Genomic DNA, 12,849 nt, shown 5'->3' on the forward strand with positions numbered 1-12,849 from the left:
GATATATTGATAGTTGATTGAAACATGCATAAGGTTTATAAAAAAATCTTATATATCATGCTTTGTATTATAATAATATTATGCATTAATCGTAATAAGATGCATATATTGAATAATATAGTTGTTTGCATATATATAATACGCACACGCGAGCTCACACAAATCCATAAATGCGTATATATAAGATATAGTAATATCTTATAAAAAATTATTTAATTGTTTAATTCTTTTATTAATTTTTCTTTATTCTAGTTAGTGATGATTGTAAAAATGTTTTATGAGATTCTATAATATAAATTTTTAATGTATAGAACACGTATACATAATATATGATATAATTTAATTGAAATTGTTGCATATTATCTATGTATAACATGCTGGAACCTTTGCATTATGTATTATAATAAATATCATGGAATAGGGTGGTAAAGTAATTTGTTCTGTAGATTCTAATACTATAGGTCGGAATGGTGGTAAATTTCCATTAGATTCCAATTTCAATAATTCTCCATTTATTTTTATAGTCCTAAAAAAATTTGAAATAAAATGTTACATAATCTATTTTCATGTAAAATAATTATTACATACCTTGATTGTAGTTTGTCAGAAGTAAGTGCATATAAATAAACTTTAGCATTTCTGTGAAATACAGGAATTCCTTGAATAGTAATACGAATAGGGAAGTTAGCTAGATTAATTCCATATATTGTAATTGCTGGAACTCTGCCAGTCCATGCTTTTTTTGGAGTGCAATGTGCATACAATCGTAAATACTCAAGAGGTATTGGTGATAACTTTAAAACTTTTTCTGAAACAAATTTCTTATACACTACACTAACCCACCAGTCAGGATTTGGTATAAGATCAGATCCAATCATAGCATAGTTTCCACCAAATAATGATTGCCTAGTAACAACATTTACTCCTGTACTGGCACTGTATCCCAATTTGTCGAGCCATAAAAATCCAGCTACAAATCTATCTGATAGGTTTGGTGCACCTCCACCATAAGCTGTACTTGTTTCTGCTACAAAAAGATTCTTTTCCATCACTTAAATTTGAAATTTTATTTCAAAGAATCTAATATGATTACATACATAACCACATAGGAATAAGTCCTCCTGATGATATAATTGCTTTTTGCATGGATTTAATTTGCTTTGGCAAATAATTAAAAGTTGAAATATTTATAAAATCAGTTAGTTGAGCTTCTCTTCCATTAAGGTAATATTGATGCCAAGTAACATAGTTTACACTATTTTTATCATTTTCTAAAAATGTTTTCGCATATTGCTCTCCCATATGAACTGTATCTTCTACATGATTTACTTCTGGTCCCACAAGAAGACTTTTATTATATCCCATTTCATCTAATAATTCCCTCAAGTGACAATAATCATGTGCAAGTTGAGTTGCATTAACATTTCTATTAAATACATGATGAAAAGAATTTGGTTCTGAAATTTTATTATTATTACGTATCAAATCTATTTAAAAGATAAGCAGATTGAATAATAAAATATGATATTAAAAAAAAATAGTAAATAAAACATTTACCATTTCCTAATTGCCAGTCTAGAGTCATGCCCTTATTTTTGGCAAATGAGATTATATTTTTAGCATTAACATCATTCCAAGAGTCATTAACATTTCTAATTAATACATTTAAATCGAATATCATTCGCAATTTTGATTCTGTCGCAAAATTGTATAAATTCTCAAAGTCTGTCTCATTAATAGTAAAATTACTTATATCTTGGCCGTCTACCGGATTAATTACTTTTTCGGAAACTATTTTTGTCTATACAATATAATTCATATAAATTATTATCTAAGTGTTTTTAAATAAATATGTATATATATATATATATATATATATATATATATACACACTATATATATATATATATTATATATATGATAATTTCATAAATGATAAAATAATATACCAACTTGATTAAAGTATAGACAATCTGCAGACGTACCGCCTACCCGAACATAGGCTGGCCCAAGAAGTCGAGCTAAATTTATAAATTTGCTATCCTTTATTGGAAGACTTTTCATATCACGAAGTAATGATGTATCAAGACCGAATGACAAAAATTTGTCTGACACTGTGTGTAAAAGTGATTGTCTCGAATATAAGTGAAGGATGTGATTATCAATATCCTGGTTTATCATATTATTGAAATTCCATGCTAATAATATTAAAACTAACATACAAAAACCCAGAAGGGTTAAACTAAAAGCGGGATGTATTGTTGATTCTGAAATTTAAAGAAGAATATGAACGTGTAGATATTATAATTGTATAAGTAATCCATTGGGCGTATTTGAAGTTCAAATTTTAAATATACCATGCGTAATAGAACATGCAATATGGCGATAATATTGTATATATACTATATATATGCATGTGTATTTTAACAATATTAATTGCGTATAGAAATAATTTATGCAAGGAGTATTTATTAATACGAATATTTATTAAAAATAAATTCTATTAATTTCAATGAAAGAACTTACGGAGTCGAAGTTTGCCAAACTTCCTATACTCATTTTTTTCTTGCTCGTTGGTTATAAAGTAGCTCATAATTTGTTCAGGTTCTTAATTATCTATATATGTATTCCAAAATAATTTTATACATAGAATTCTTATTAGTTTGTGATAGGAAGCAAACAGATTTATCAGAATTATGATATGCTGTAATTTAAACAATATAAACGATGATAAACAATTTACTAGTGAAACATTTTATCTATTAAAAATGAGTGATGTTTCTGCATTTATTTTCGATTGGAAGTTTTACATTTTGTATAAATAATTTTATCGTTATTTAAAAAAGGAGCTCCTCTTTTACGTGCATATTTTTTCTTTCTATTATTGTAGCTGTGTAGTTCTATACTGAATTGGCTTGTAAATTGTTCCTGCTTGAGAACTATGATAATTATGTTAAAATTACAAAGAACCTACGATTCTTGTGTTTCTTGTATAATATTTATATTAATAAGTACCTCCAGATGAAATTTGTTCAGATAGCGAATCTAAACTAGAACTTGATGATTGAAAAAGTAAAGACCGGCTTCTGTGTATCGCAACACGATTACGATAAGACAAACTACGCCTACGTTTCTGTTTTTCGTTTAACTGCTGCTTTGATTCTGAACTACTTAATTCATCTTCGGCCCAAAACGGTCGATCAGTGTCATCGGATATTGGTGGAGTTGTTGATGCCGGTGACTTAAAAATAAAGATATTTCTCTTTAAATAAAGGCATATTTTTGATAATAGTAACTTACAATATCTTGAGAAATTCTAAATGTAAAATATTGTTTGTCATTAACATTTAATTGATTTAATACCCCAACAGATATTGTGGTACAAGATGATTGATTTTCATAACCTTCATCCTCGGAATTTTGTATCGTTTTACGAGTATCACCGCTAGCATAATAGCCCATTATGAATTTTGTTTAAATTTTGATAAGTTATACAATTATAAAATTTAAATTTTCTACATATGTTTGATTACACTGATGATTTTTTGTACTTTGTGTTTAAAATTTTAATGTTTAGAAGAGCCATTGAAAATAAATAGCAGGCTTTTTTTATTATGGTAGAACAAGTTGCATTATAAGCTATAATTTGGAATATTTATTTAATACATTTTTTGGTTTTTTAATATTAAGAGAAAGTTATGCTTTATAAAATGTCTTTATTATATCTTCCTTAAAATAAAAATGTTACATTTTCTTTAAAATAATATATATGTCGGAGATAGGTTGGCATTTTGGGGCGTTCGATGAACCTTTACTTACTTTACCGTCGCGGATGTAGCCAATATTTATCAGTACGAATGTGGACACTACAAGAGGCTATGAGTAATGGTAATAGGATGGTCGAGATGATGGTGACAACGAATTCAGGTTCGATACGAATCCACGATCCACGGGAGGACAAGTATCAACGTACTACTCGATTCGGATCACTCAATCGGCAATTCGTCCAACGACTCTAACACTCTAACTCTCGTAATCCAAAAGAGGCTGCCCTTATATACTCCTGTCTCCGCTTCTCGGGTTAATCTTTGTTTTTAAGGAGAGCCATATAATCATTTCATACCTCTGTCAGGTACATGTCCCTCCCGTGACCGTGGCTACGTCCGGTGACCTACCATGTCACTTCGAGCCCAAACCCATCGTCATAAAGTCAGATTAGGAACATTAAGACTATTTCTTATTTTTATTACTTAAGGGCAGCTATAGTAAAAATCTGGACTAGTGTGTTGGGGTTTTTCCCAACATTCCGGATGGGAAATGCCGCTGTCTTTCCATCTCCGACATATATATTGCAAATAATTATTTTTGTTATTCATTATACTATAGTACATAGTTGTAATAAAGTCTTAAAAGATAAATTGAATGAACCTTGTAATTATTAATACAAAATCTATTTTTGTATTTTTTATTATAATTTAAAAATAATTCTAACAGATAGAATTTCAAATCACTGTATTTCTTTTCATACATCTCAAACATCTTAAATGTCCAGTATCATTCTTTAATGCTGATAGGATAAATTTATCATTTCTTTCATCCTTCCCAGTAAAGTTCTTTAGAACTTTAATGCGTATCACATTATACATATGTATATACATAAATATAAAAATGTCCTTAATCATTCTCTGATTTTCTACGCTTTTTTGAACGTGGACTGTCTGTATCATGAGGACTTGGAGTGATGTGACTTCTTTTTCTTTTTATACTACTTTCACTAGCCTCACTACTACTACTTGCTGCAGTTCTTGTTTCTCTCCTGAGTGTTCCCTCCCCTGTAACTTGTACTAATATCTAAACAAAATTAAACGATGTTAGATTTCTTGAAAATAGTAATTATGCATAGAAAATAATATTACATTTATATATTTACCTGCATATGCTGTAGACATTCTTCCTGCATTGAAACTGCCATTTTGTAAATAAATGTATCATGTTTATTATACATAATGGCATTTTGAAACATTAACATGACATCACGTTGAAAATGCATCGTAGATCTAATTGTTCCATTGTCTATATTTTTTTTAATAGTGGATAAGTCCATAGGTCTAAAGATAACTGAATGATATCCAGGTGCTTGATCTTCTGTAATAGGTCTCAAAAATACAGATGCATACTTATGTGTAGCAAGTCGATTATAAACCAACATGACTGCCTTCTTCCATGCCCTATAATCTGCACCTTCTCCAGTACCTTCATTTTCAGGTTCACTATCGATACAAACATTTTGTTTTTTTGAATAAGTTTTCATAGCACGTCCTCCACTTAACTTGCTTAATGATGATTCTTCTTCATCTAATTCAGCAGTATCTTCTCCAGCACTTATTATAGATTCTAGCTCTTTTTTTACATTTTGTTCAGTATCTATACCTTTTTTCTCTTCTTTCTCTTCTTTTATTTGAACTTCTTTTTGAACTTCTGATATTACAGCATTTTCCAATTGAATTTTTGTCTCCTCTTCGACTTTTGAGTCTTCATATGTATTTTCTTCTTTCTTTACAATGGAAATGTCGAACTCAGATTTAATAGGATCTGCGGGTTCTGTTTTTGAAGTTTCTATATCTTCTGAAGATACCAGTTGATCTTCCTTGACCTTGATTGACCAATCTTCCACAATTGCTGTTTCCTCTATTTCCTCTTCTTTTATTTCTATATCTTGCAGAATAGAGCTTGTTGTATCTTCAGAAGAATCTTTTGTATCTTCTTTTTTAAATTCATCTGTATAAATTTCTAAAGTTTCTTCTGTTTGTTCCTCTTGAGATTTTTCTGGAGATTCTTCACTTACTTCTATAATAGTCTTTTCTTTGACTACAATTATAGGGTCTTCTTTGAATGATAGATCAATAGATTCTGTGCTCTCAATTGTATTTTCTATTATTTGTTCTTCTGTTATCTTCTTTTTATCATCAGAGCTACTTTCATCATCTTCTAAAATTAAACTAATATCTTGTGATTTTTCTGTATCCTCGGTACTAGGAAGATCATTTGTTACTTCAGATGAAACACTAACAACTTCTGCTGATGGAACATCTTGCTGTTCACCTGTAATTTTAGCAAGATGCATTTCTAATTGATCCAATTCCATATTGCCTTTATTTTCTAACTCTTCAGAGGATACTCTTTGTAGTTTACTAGTAGGTGACTCTTTAATTTCTGGTACAATTACTTCAGTTTCTTCTTCTTCTTCAACTTCATCTTCTGCTATTTCTTCTATTAACTCTTTTGTAGGTATTTTTGAATCATTTTCTTCAGTTTCTACATTTGAAGTAGAATCCATAGTATCAAATTCCTCAATGATTTGTTTCTCTTCTATTGGAATATCTTTGCTATTTTCACCATCCTGAGTGTCTAATTCAGGACAATTCAGCTCTTCATTCAGTGTTACTCTTTCATAACATGTACTTTCTTCAGATTTTATTTCTTCTGATGCACTTGGTATGGTTTCAGATACTTCCGCAACAATAACTTTATGTTCTTGTGGTTCAATAGCAACTGTCCCTATAATTTCTGCAATATTTGATGTACTGGAATCAATTTCTTCAATAGCCATTTCACTTTCTGGTGAATTAGAAAGTGATACAACTTCATCTACATCTCTGGGTTCTGGCCGTTCTGTTACCACTGGTACTTCTTGAATTTGAGGTACAGTAAGGGTATTAATTGTTGATGTAGTTGTATCTATAGTTTGTGGACTACCAGTAATTTCTTCTTTTATCAACTCTTCTATATCTCCAATAATTTCATTGATTTCATCTTTGTCTATTACATCTGCCATTATATCTTTACGTATTACATCATCTATATGATCTATAATCTGTACCATACTTTCTGTAGATGGCATATTTGGAGTGCTAATTGTAAGAGGCTGAGCAGATACAGATGTTTCATTTTGTATTGTAACTTGATGCATAGATTGCGGTTGAAGACTGTGAACTTCAGTAGGAACATTTTGTTGAGATACCATACCTGGAGTTGATTGTAAATTAGGTAGAGGACCCCTGTGTGCATTAGCAGGCATTTCTAATAACATAGATAAGGTTGGTGCACCAACTGATGGTCTTTCTGATGATATATTTGAAATTGCAGAAGTAACTAACTGGTGCAATTGTGGAGATACATTTTGTGTCAATTGAGAATTTGGTACTTTAGGACTAGAACTAAGTAGGCTTGTGATCGTAGGAGAGCTTACTTGTGCTGTAGTAGTTGTGGTTTGGGTTTGTGTTGTTGGACTTGGTGATTTTAATAGACTTGTTAACAATGGTGACCTTCCCCCCCTGGCTTTCTTTTCATCTTCATCTGTATTTTCTATTGTTTCTTGAATTTCTATTGTAGTTTCAGTAGATTTACGTTGAATTATAGTAGTTCCTGTTTGTGATGAATTTAATTCTTGCTTTTGTTGTCGTTTTGCTAACCATGCAGAATGTGCTCTTGCTTTTTGTTCTTGTTCCCGTTCTTCTTGCTCCATTGCAAGCCACATTTTTTGTAACTTGTCCTCTGATATTGATCCAGATTTTAACATATTTATTTCAGCTTTAAGCTGTTGGTATTCATCCTTTTGGAAAGCTAATATTTGCCTTAGTTCAACTAATCTTTCTTGCGTTAACCTTCTAACTATTGATTCACCAGTAGTTTCTCCACTTTCCCTTTTCTTCCTCTTGGGGGTATCTGCATTTTCCAATAAATATGCATATTGACTGGCACAAGATTTTTGAGAAAACCAATCAGGTGGTCTCAATGTTTCTTTTTCAACAAATGCTTTTAATGATCGTGATACACTCATCCAATTTTGATCTCCTGACTTCAATACACTAGAAGCTAAACATAGTTGTTCACGAGTACTCCAAGTATCATATGATCTTCTTAATTTTAATCCTGCAAATATTATAATATTTAATAAATATAAATTATTTAATAAATTAAATTTTATATAATTGGCACTTTCAATACTATTGTAAGCATATAATATTTATGTTTTCAGGTATTAATTGGTTGTTTACATTATATAGGTTAAGAAACAACGATTTATTTTTTATGTAATCATATAAAAATGAATAGTAATATACTACATCATTTATCATTATGATAAAATATTTATAATGTGATACTACGGTAATCTATTATTAATTAAATATAAAAGAATGTAATAATATAGTCCTGTTAACCTCTAAATTATGAACTATAGTACACAACACAAACTTACTGTCTTGCACTGATGTCATCCTTTTAAAGCGAGTATCTTATATTTTCGAATATGTATAGTATAAATATCAAAAAATTCTAAACAAATCAAACATTAGAAATTTTGTCTCGTTTAGAATTTTTTACGTTTGACAGTTTATACGTGATCTATACAAAAATGAATTCTGTCTATTCTGCATGTAGATTACTGAAACGTGGAATGCGCGGACAGCTGATTTCAAACTTGAATGCGAGGAATACGAGAAACAGAAGTGTAATGGCGGATGCAAAGTAAGCTGTCAAAGTATGGTGCATTATATTTTTCCTTTTCATGAACGATTAAATATAGTTCATCGAAGATTAAGTAAGAAGGTAGCAAATATGCGTTGAATAAGTGAAATTATGAAATAAGTAATGCAATCTATGTAATTTGTATATATAACTAAAAGTGAGAATTTCTTGTATATACCAATTAATAACTCTTAAAACAATTTCTACTTTACCATGATGAATAATCGGCGGCGAACAAATAACTTCACTTATGTTAGTTCTTGTGTGAAGTATATGATATTTATGCTCAATTTTGTTTTTTGGGTTAGTAAATGTTTTATATTTCTCATCCTATTAATTATCTTATCATTATTATCACTAATAAATAAAATATAAGCAGACAGTAAGCAGAAAATTATGTATTACATGTATTTGTTATTTATAGATAAATCTTATGAAAAAATCTTATTATATGTAGAGAAATCTTATGAGAATGAAATTTTAAATGTTTTATTTTGTTGTACAGTTATTTGGAGGCCTTTTAATTGGAGTAGGTTTATATGCATTTGTGGATAAATGGCAAGCAACTGGTTCCGTTAGAGTAGAAAATGTATATGATGTGATCCTTAATATTTCACTTGTGATGGTTATCGCTGGAGGAGTAGTCTTTGTTGTTAGTTTTGCAGGATGTGTTGGAGCATTACGCGAAAATACTTGTCTTCTTAAATTTGTTAGTATTATCAGACATATCGTTATATTAAGCAGTTTATTAACACACAAGTAATACTTATTTATTGCAGTATTCACTATGTCTATTGGTATTCTTCTTGCTTGAGATGGGTATTGCAATTGTTGGTTTTGTATTCCCACATACATTGCAATCATTATTGGAGGAGTCATTTACAGATAAAATCATACAAACATATAGGGAAGATCCTGATCTACAAAATTTTATTGATTTTGGGCAACAAAAAGTAAAGACTCTTATAAACAAACATTTATTAAGGTATATTATTATAATTAATAATATTTAAAAAATCTATATTTTCATGAACAGTTTAGATGTTGTGGTTTAAGTCAAGAAGGATACTTGGATTGGGGAAAGAATGAATATTTTAATTGCTCCAGTCCTAGTGTTGAACGTTGTGGTGCACCATTTTCATGTTGCATTAATGCTACAGACATATCAGTAAGTACAAATTTTTACATTTTGTTAATGAGATCATATTGGAATTTAAAACATTATTGAAATGTTTAGAGTGGTCTTGTGAATATAATGTGTGGCTATAAAGTGCAAATGTTACCAGTATCTGAAGCAGGCAAGAAAGTATGGACTAGCGGTTGCATTGAAATTGTACGAAGTTGGGCAGAACGCAATTTGTACACAATAGCTGGTATTGCTTTAGGTATAGCTCTTAGTCAACTTTTTGTCATATATCTTGCCAAGACATTGGAAGGTCAAATTGAATTGCAAAAGTCTCGTTGGCATTCCTGAGCTTGACTTCAGGCCACCTACCGCTATCAGATTCATTCTCCTCCCAGCAGGCAGGTGGCCAGTGGCCGAATAAGAGGCCAAGACAATGAAACAAATGTAAATGTCCGGATGACTTTACTTGTTCTTTTTGCAATCTCTGTATACATACTTTGTATTCTTTCTTTGATCAGACTTGTACTTTACTTCAGAAATTATTTTCATGTATATTTAAGCAAAGGCTAGCTTTTATTTTCTTTTATATATTATTCTATTTTTATAACTATTTCCTTTTATCTCCATTACTAACTTATCTTATATCTTTATCGAATCTATATCGATAAATTGTTAAGTGATAATTATATATTTTCTTTCTCGAAATTTTATATAACTCGCATAATCATAGGCTGATTACTTTTAAAGTACAGTAATTCAACCTAAAGTAGGATATCTGAAAGTGAATATTATTCAATCTACACATTTAGTTACATATAAAATTTGTTGCAAAACTTATTCACATATGAAGAATTTTTAATTGACATAAGATTAATTAAATTAATGCTATTAATCATGTATAAGACGGAATTGATTTTATAAAAATATTAATTCTTTCGTTATACATAATTTATTATATATATGTATTTATAATACAAAGTTCATATGTTGGTAATTTTTGCATCAAAACTTTAAACCATTATTCGCACATTATATGTAATAATATTATAAGTATTAAAACATTAAGCCTTTAAATATCCTACGAAAGACTTACATTAAATAGTTTAAGAAGTAGATTCAATTCATAAGAGATACATGATTTTTATATTAATATTTTTTTTATATATTCACATAATTATTTGTGAAAAATTTCACCGTGTGTGTCACTACGTGAAACTTTTATAATTTCATAACGTATCAATTACTCAATTCGCCAAAATGTAATAAAATAATGATACGGTTAAAACACGCACATGGTTAAAAATATTATTCAATATCTCTCTTGCTATCTATATTTATCTTTTTTAACATTTATATAAGCACATTACAAGATATTAGTAAGTATATAGTTGTTTCTAAATCGATATTGTTGATTCTTTTATTATGCTATATTAGTGTAATTGAAGTAAGTCAAAAAAGGAAAGAACGTCCAGTGCCAAAGTCAAAGTATCATCATTGTTTTATTTGAAGCAAACTTGACAATAATCTGGTGTAAATGATTTGTTTATTAAGTACATACATAGTACATCTGCGTGTCTTTTTATCAAGAGTAAATGTAAAACTGATATATATAAAACCATCTAGTTTGTAATAAACAAATATTATTCTAAAACTGTGTTCTTACCACTATCAATAAATTGTTGTATACTTATAAATCATATTTTAAGAATGTATAGATCAAAAGGAAAGAAATTGTTATTACTTCTTGTAAATATTTATTTATATAAAGTAGTATCTACAAACATACTATCTGAATATTCTAAAATAACACTTTGTCCATCTATAAGTTCCGAATTTTCAAGCAATTTTATTAATGGTGTATCCATTTCATTACATATTAGTGCACCAGTTATATGATGAAATAATTGCAGTTTAGATGCTCCTGCTACATTATTATTGTTGGATACTTTTAATATATCAGCTATTGAGTCTATGGCTTTCCCAATTGTCCAGTTCATATTCACATAAATACCTTTAGATGGTCCTATATGTTTGTTAGATATTGTAGTTGGGGGATATACAAGAAAATAACATCTTTCATTTACTGGTACATTTTTTGAACCAACAGCAGAACCCTTTACACGCATAAGTCTTACCTAATTAAATAATAATTAAATATACAAATATGTAACATTTTTTGTTAACTATTTAAATGATATAACATACTTTATTGGCCATTGTAGTATTTTTGGATTTCTTCAAAGTATCTGAAATTTCTTGATCTACTATAGCTTTTGCTTCAGCAAATTGTTTTTTTGGAATTTGCCATTTTTTCAACTTTGTTGTTTTTTCTTCATTAGTATATTCCAGGCAGCCATGATATCTATGTTGTAGACAAAAGTGTTTCTTACATTTGATGCATTGCATTTCAATGGGTGAAGTTTCTTTGCACAATTCATCTGAACATGTATAATTTGGTGCTCTTATTTTGGTATATGTGATCTTATCTTTCAAACCTAGACACTTATGAGAACCTATATGAAAATGTTCCTTGCAAAATAAGTCATGGCAATGATTGCATTCAAATGGTAAAAAATTTAATTGTTTGCAATCTTTGATTGAACATCTCTCCCCAACATTTGGAAACTCCATTTTTAAATCTATAATATAAGATACGTACAATACGTACACTATAGTAGAAACATAATTTAAATAAATTATTAATGTGTCACTTGTGTCCAGTCGTTATATGTATATAATAAGTTATTACCTATATTTAATTATGAGACGGCGTTGGTGAATGTAAATGGTTCTCACTGAGAGTTCCTAAAGCTAGGTTATTCCACTTTTGTTCTAATTCCTTTAGTGTCATATGAGAATCACCGTTGTCACTTTCGGGATCAGGTAATTCTTGATTTGGCACTACAATATCGTCAATAGGCAAACGCTCTTTATGCCAGATCTCGTCAATTAAATCTAATAATCTACCATCTCTGCACACTTGACTGTCCATACCTCAAAATATAATATTTTTTCAATATTTTCTTCTATTTATATAAAAACAAACTAACAAAATAATATATTCGATTATCAATTATAATAAATTTAATAACATTGAAAAATCTTTGTCACTGTCATAGCGTAATAAAGATAACCAACTCTATGTCTAAGATCGTACACTAAATGTTGCTATCGTCTGCTACCGTCGATTAAGA

At 29.4% G+C, this 12,849-nt stretch overlaps 4 protein-coding genes across 6 annotated transcripts; 1 reads left to right on the forward strand and 3 right to left on the reverse strand.

Annotated features, from left to right (window-relative positions):
- Positions 1 to 283: 283 nt before the first annotated feature.
- On the reverse strand, positions 284 to 3,146 carry LOC117240191 (heparanase-like). The gene is made up of 7 exons (XM_033506139.1): positions 3,016 to 3,146; positions 2,527 to 2,616; positions 1,954 to 2,267; positions 1,558 to 1,801; positions 1,098 to 1,457; positions 589 to 1,027; positions 284 to 526 (listed from the first exon to the last, which is right to left on the reverse strand). Exons 2-7 carry the CDS (start codon positions 2,591 to 2,593, stop codon positions 364 to 366), a joined length of 1,587 nt encoding a protein of 528 aa, XP_033362030.1. The 5' UTR covers positions 2,594 to 2,616; positions 3,016 to 3,146; the 3' UTR covers positions 284 to 363.
- On the forward strand, positions 3,025 to 10,241 carry LOC117240197 (tetraspanin-33-like). 2 transcript variants are annotated; one of them, XM_033506149.1, is made up of 5 exons: positions 3,025 to 3,219; positions 9,035 to 9,238; positions 9,309 to 9,482; positions 9,566 to 9,697; positions 9,767 to 10,188. In XM_033506149.1, exons 1-5 carry the CDS (start codon positions 3,061 to 3,063, stop codon positions 10,001 to 10,003), a joined length of 906 nt encoding a protein of 301 aa, XP_033362040.1. In that variant the 5' UTR covers positions 3,025 to 3,060; the 3' UTR covers positions 10,004 to 10,188. The 2 variants fall into 2 exon arrangements, with proteins under 2 accessions (XP_033362040.1, XP_033362041.1); XM_033506150.1 differs by lacking the exon at positions 3,025 to 3,219 and adding an exon at positions 8,456 to 8,832 and having other exon boundaries at positions 9,767 to 10,241.
- On the reverse strand, positions 4,496 to 8,279 carry LOC117240186 (bromodomain-containing protein 8). Its single transcript, XM_033506114.1, has 3 exons — positions 8,261 to 8,279; positions 4,931 to 7,932; positions 4,496 to 4,851 (listed from the first exon to the last, which is right to left on the reverse strand). Exons 1-3 carry the CDS (start codon positions 8,277 to 8,279, stop codon positions 4,675 to 4,677), a joined length of 3,198 nt encoding a protein of 1,065 aa, XP_033362005.1. The 3' UTR covers positions 4,496 to 4,674.
- A 1,145-nt stretch (positions 10,242 to 11,386) lies between the features above and the next one.
- Positions 11,387 to 12,800, reverse strand: LOC117240199 (AN1-type zinc finger protein 1-like). 2 transcript variants are annotated; one of them, XM_033506153.1, is made up of 3 exons: positions 12,405 to 12,800; positions 11,861 to 12,294; positions 11,387 to 11,790 (listed from the first exon to the last, which is right to left on the reverse strand). In XM_033506153.1, the coding sequence occupies exons 2-3, from the start codon at positions 12,284 to 12,286 to the stop codon at positions 11,410 to 11,412; spliced, it is 807 nt and encodes a 268-aa protein (XP_033362044.1). In that variant the 5' UTR covers positions 12,287 to 12,294; positions 12,405 to 12,800; the 3' UTR covers positions 11,387 to 11,409. The 2 variants fall into 2 exon arrangements, with proteins under 2 accessions (XP_033362044.1, XP_033362043.1); XM_033506152.1 differs by having other exon boundaries at positions 11,861 to 12,324; positions 12,405 to 12,795.
- Between the last annotated feature and the right edge of the window lie 49 nt (positions 12,801 to 12,849).

The sequence above is a fragment of the Bombus vosnesenskii genome, unplaced genomic scaffold (assembly GCF_011952255.1).
Source record: "Bombus vosnesenskii isolate JDL3184/JDL3185 unplaced genomic scaffold, Bvos_JDL3184-5_v1.1 scf7180000014579, whole genome shotgun sequence".
NCBI lineage: Eukaryota > Metazoa > Arthropoda > Insecta > Hymenoptera > Apidae > Bombus > Bombus vosnesenskii.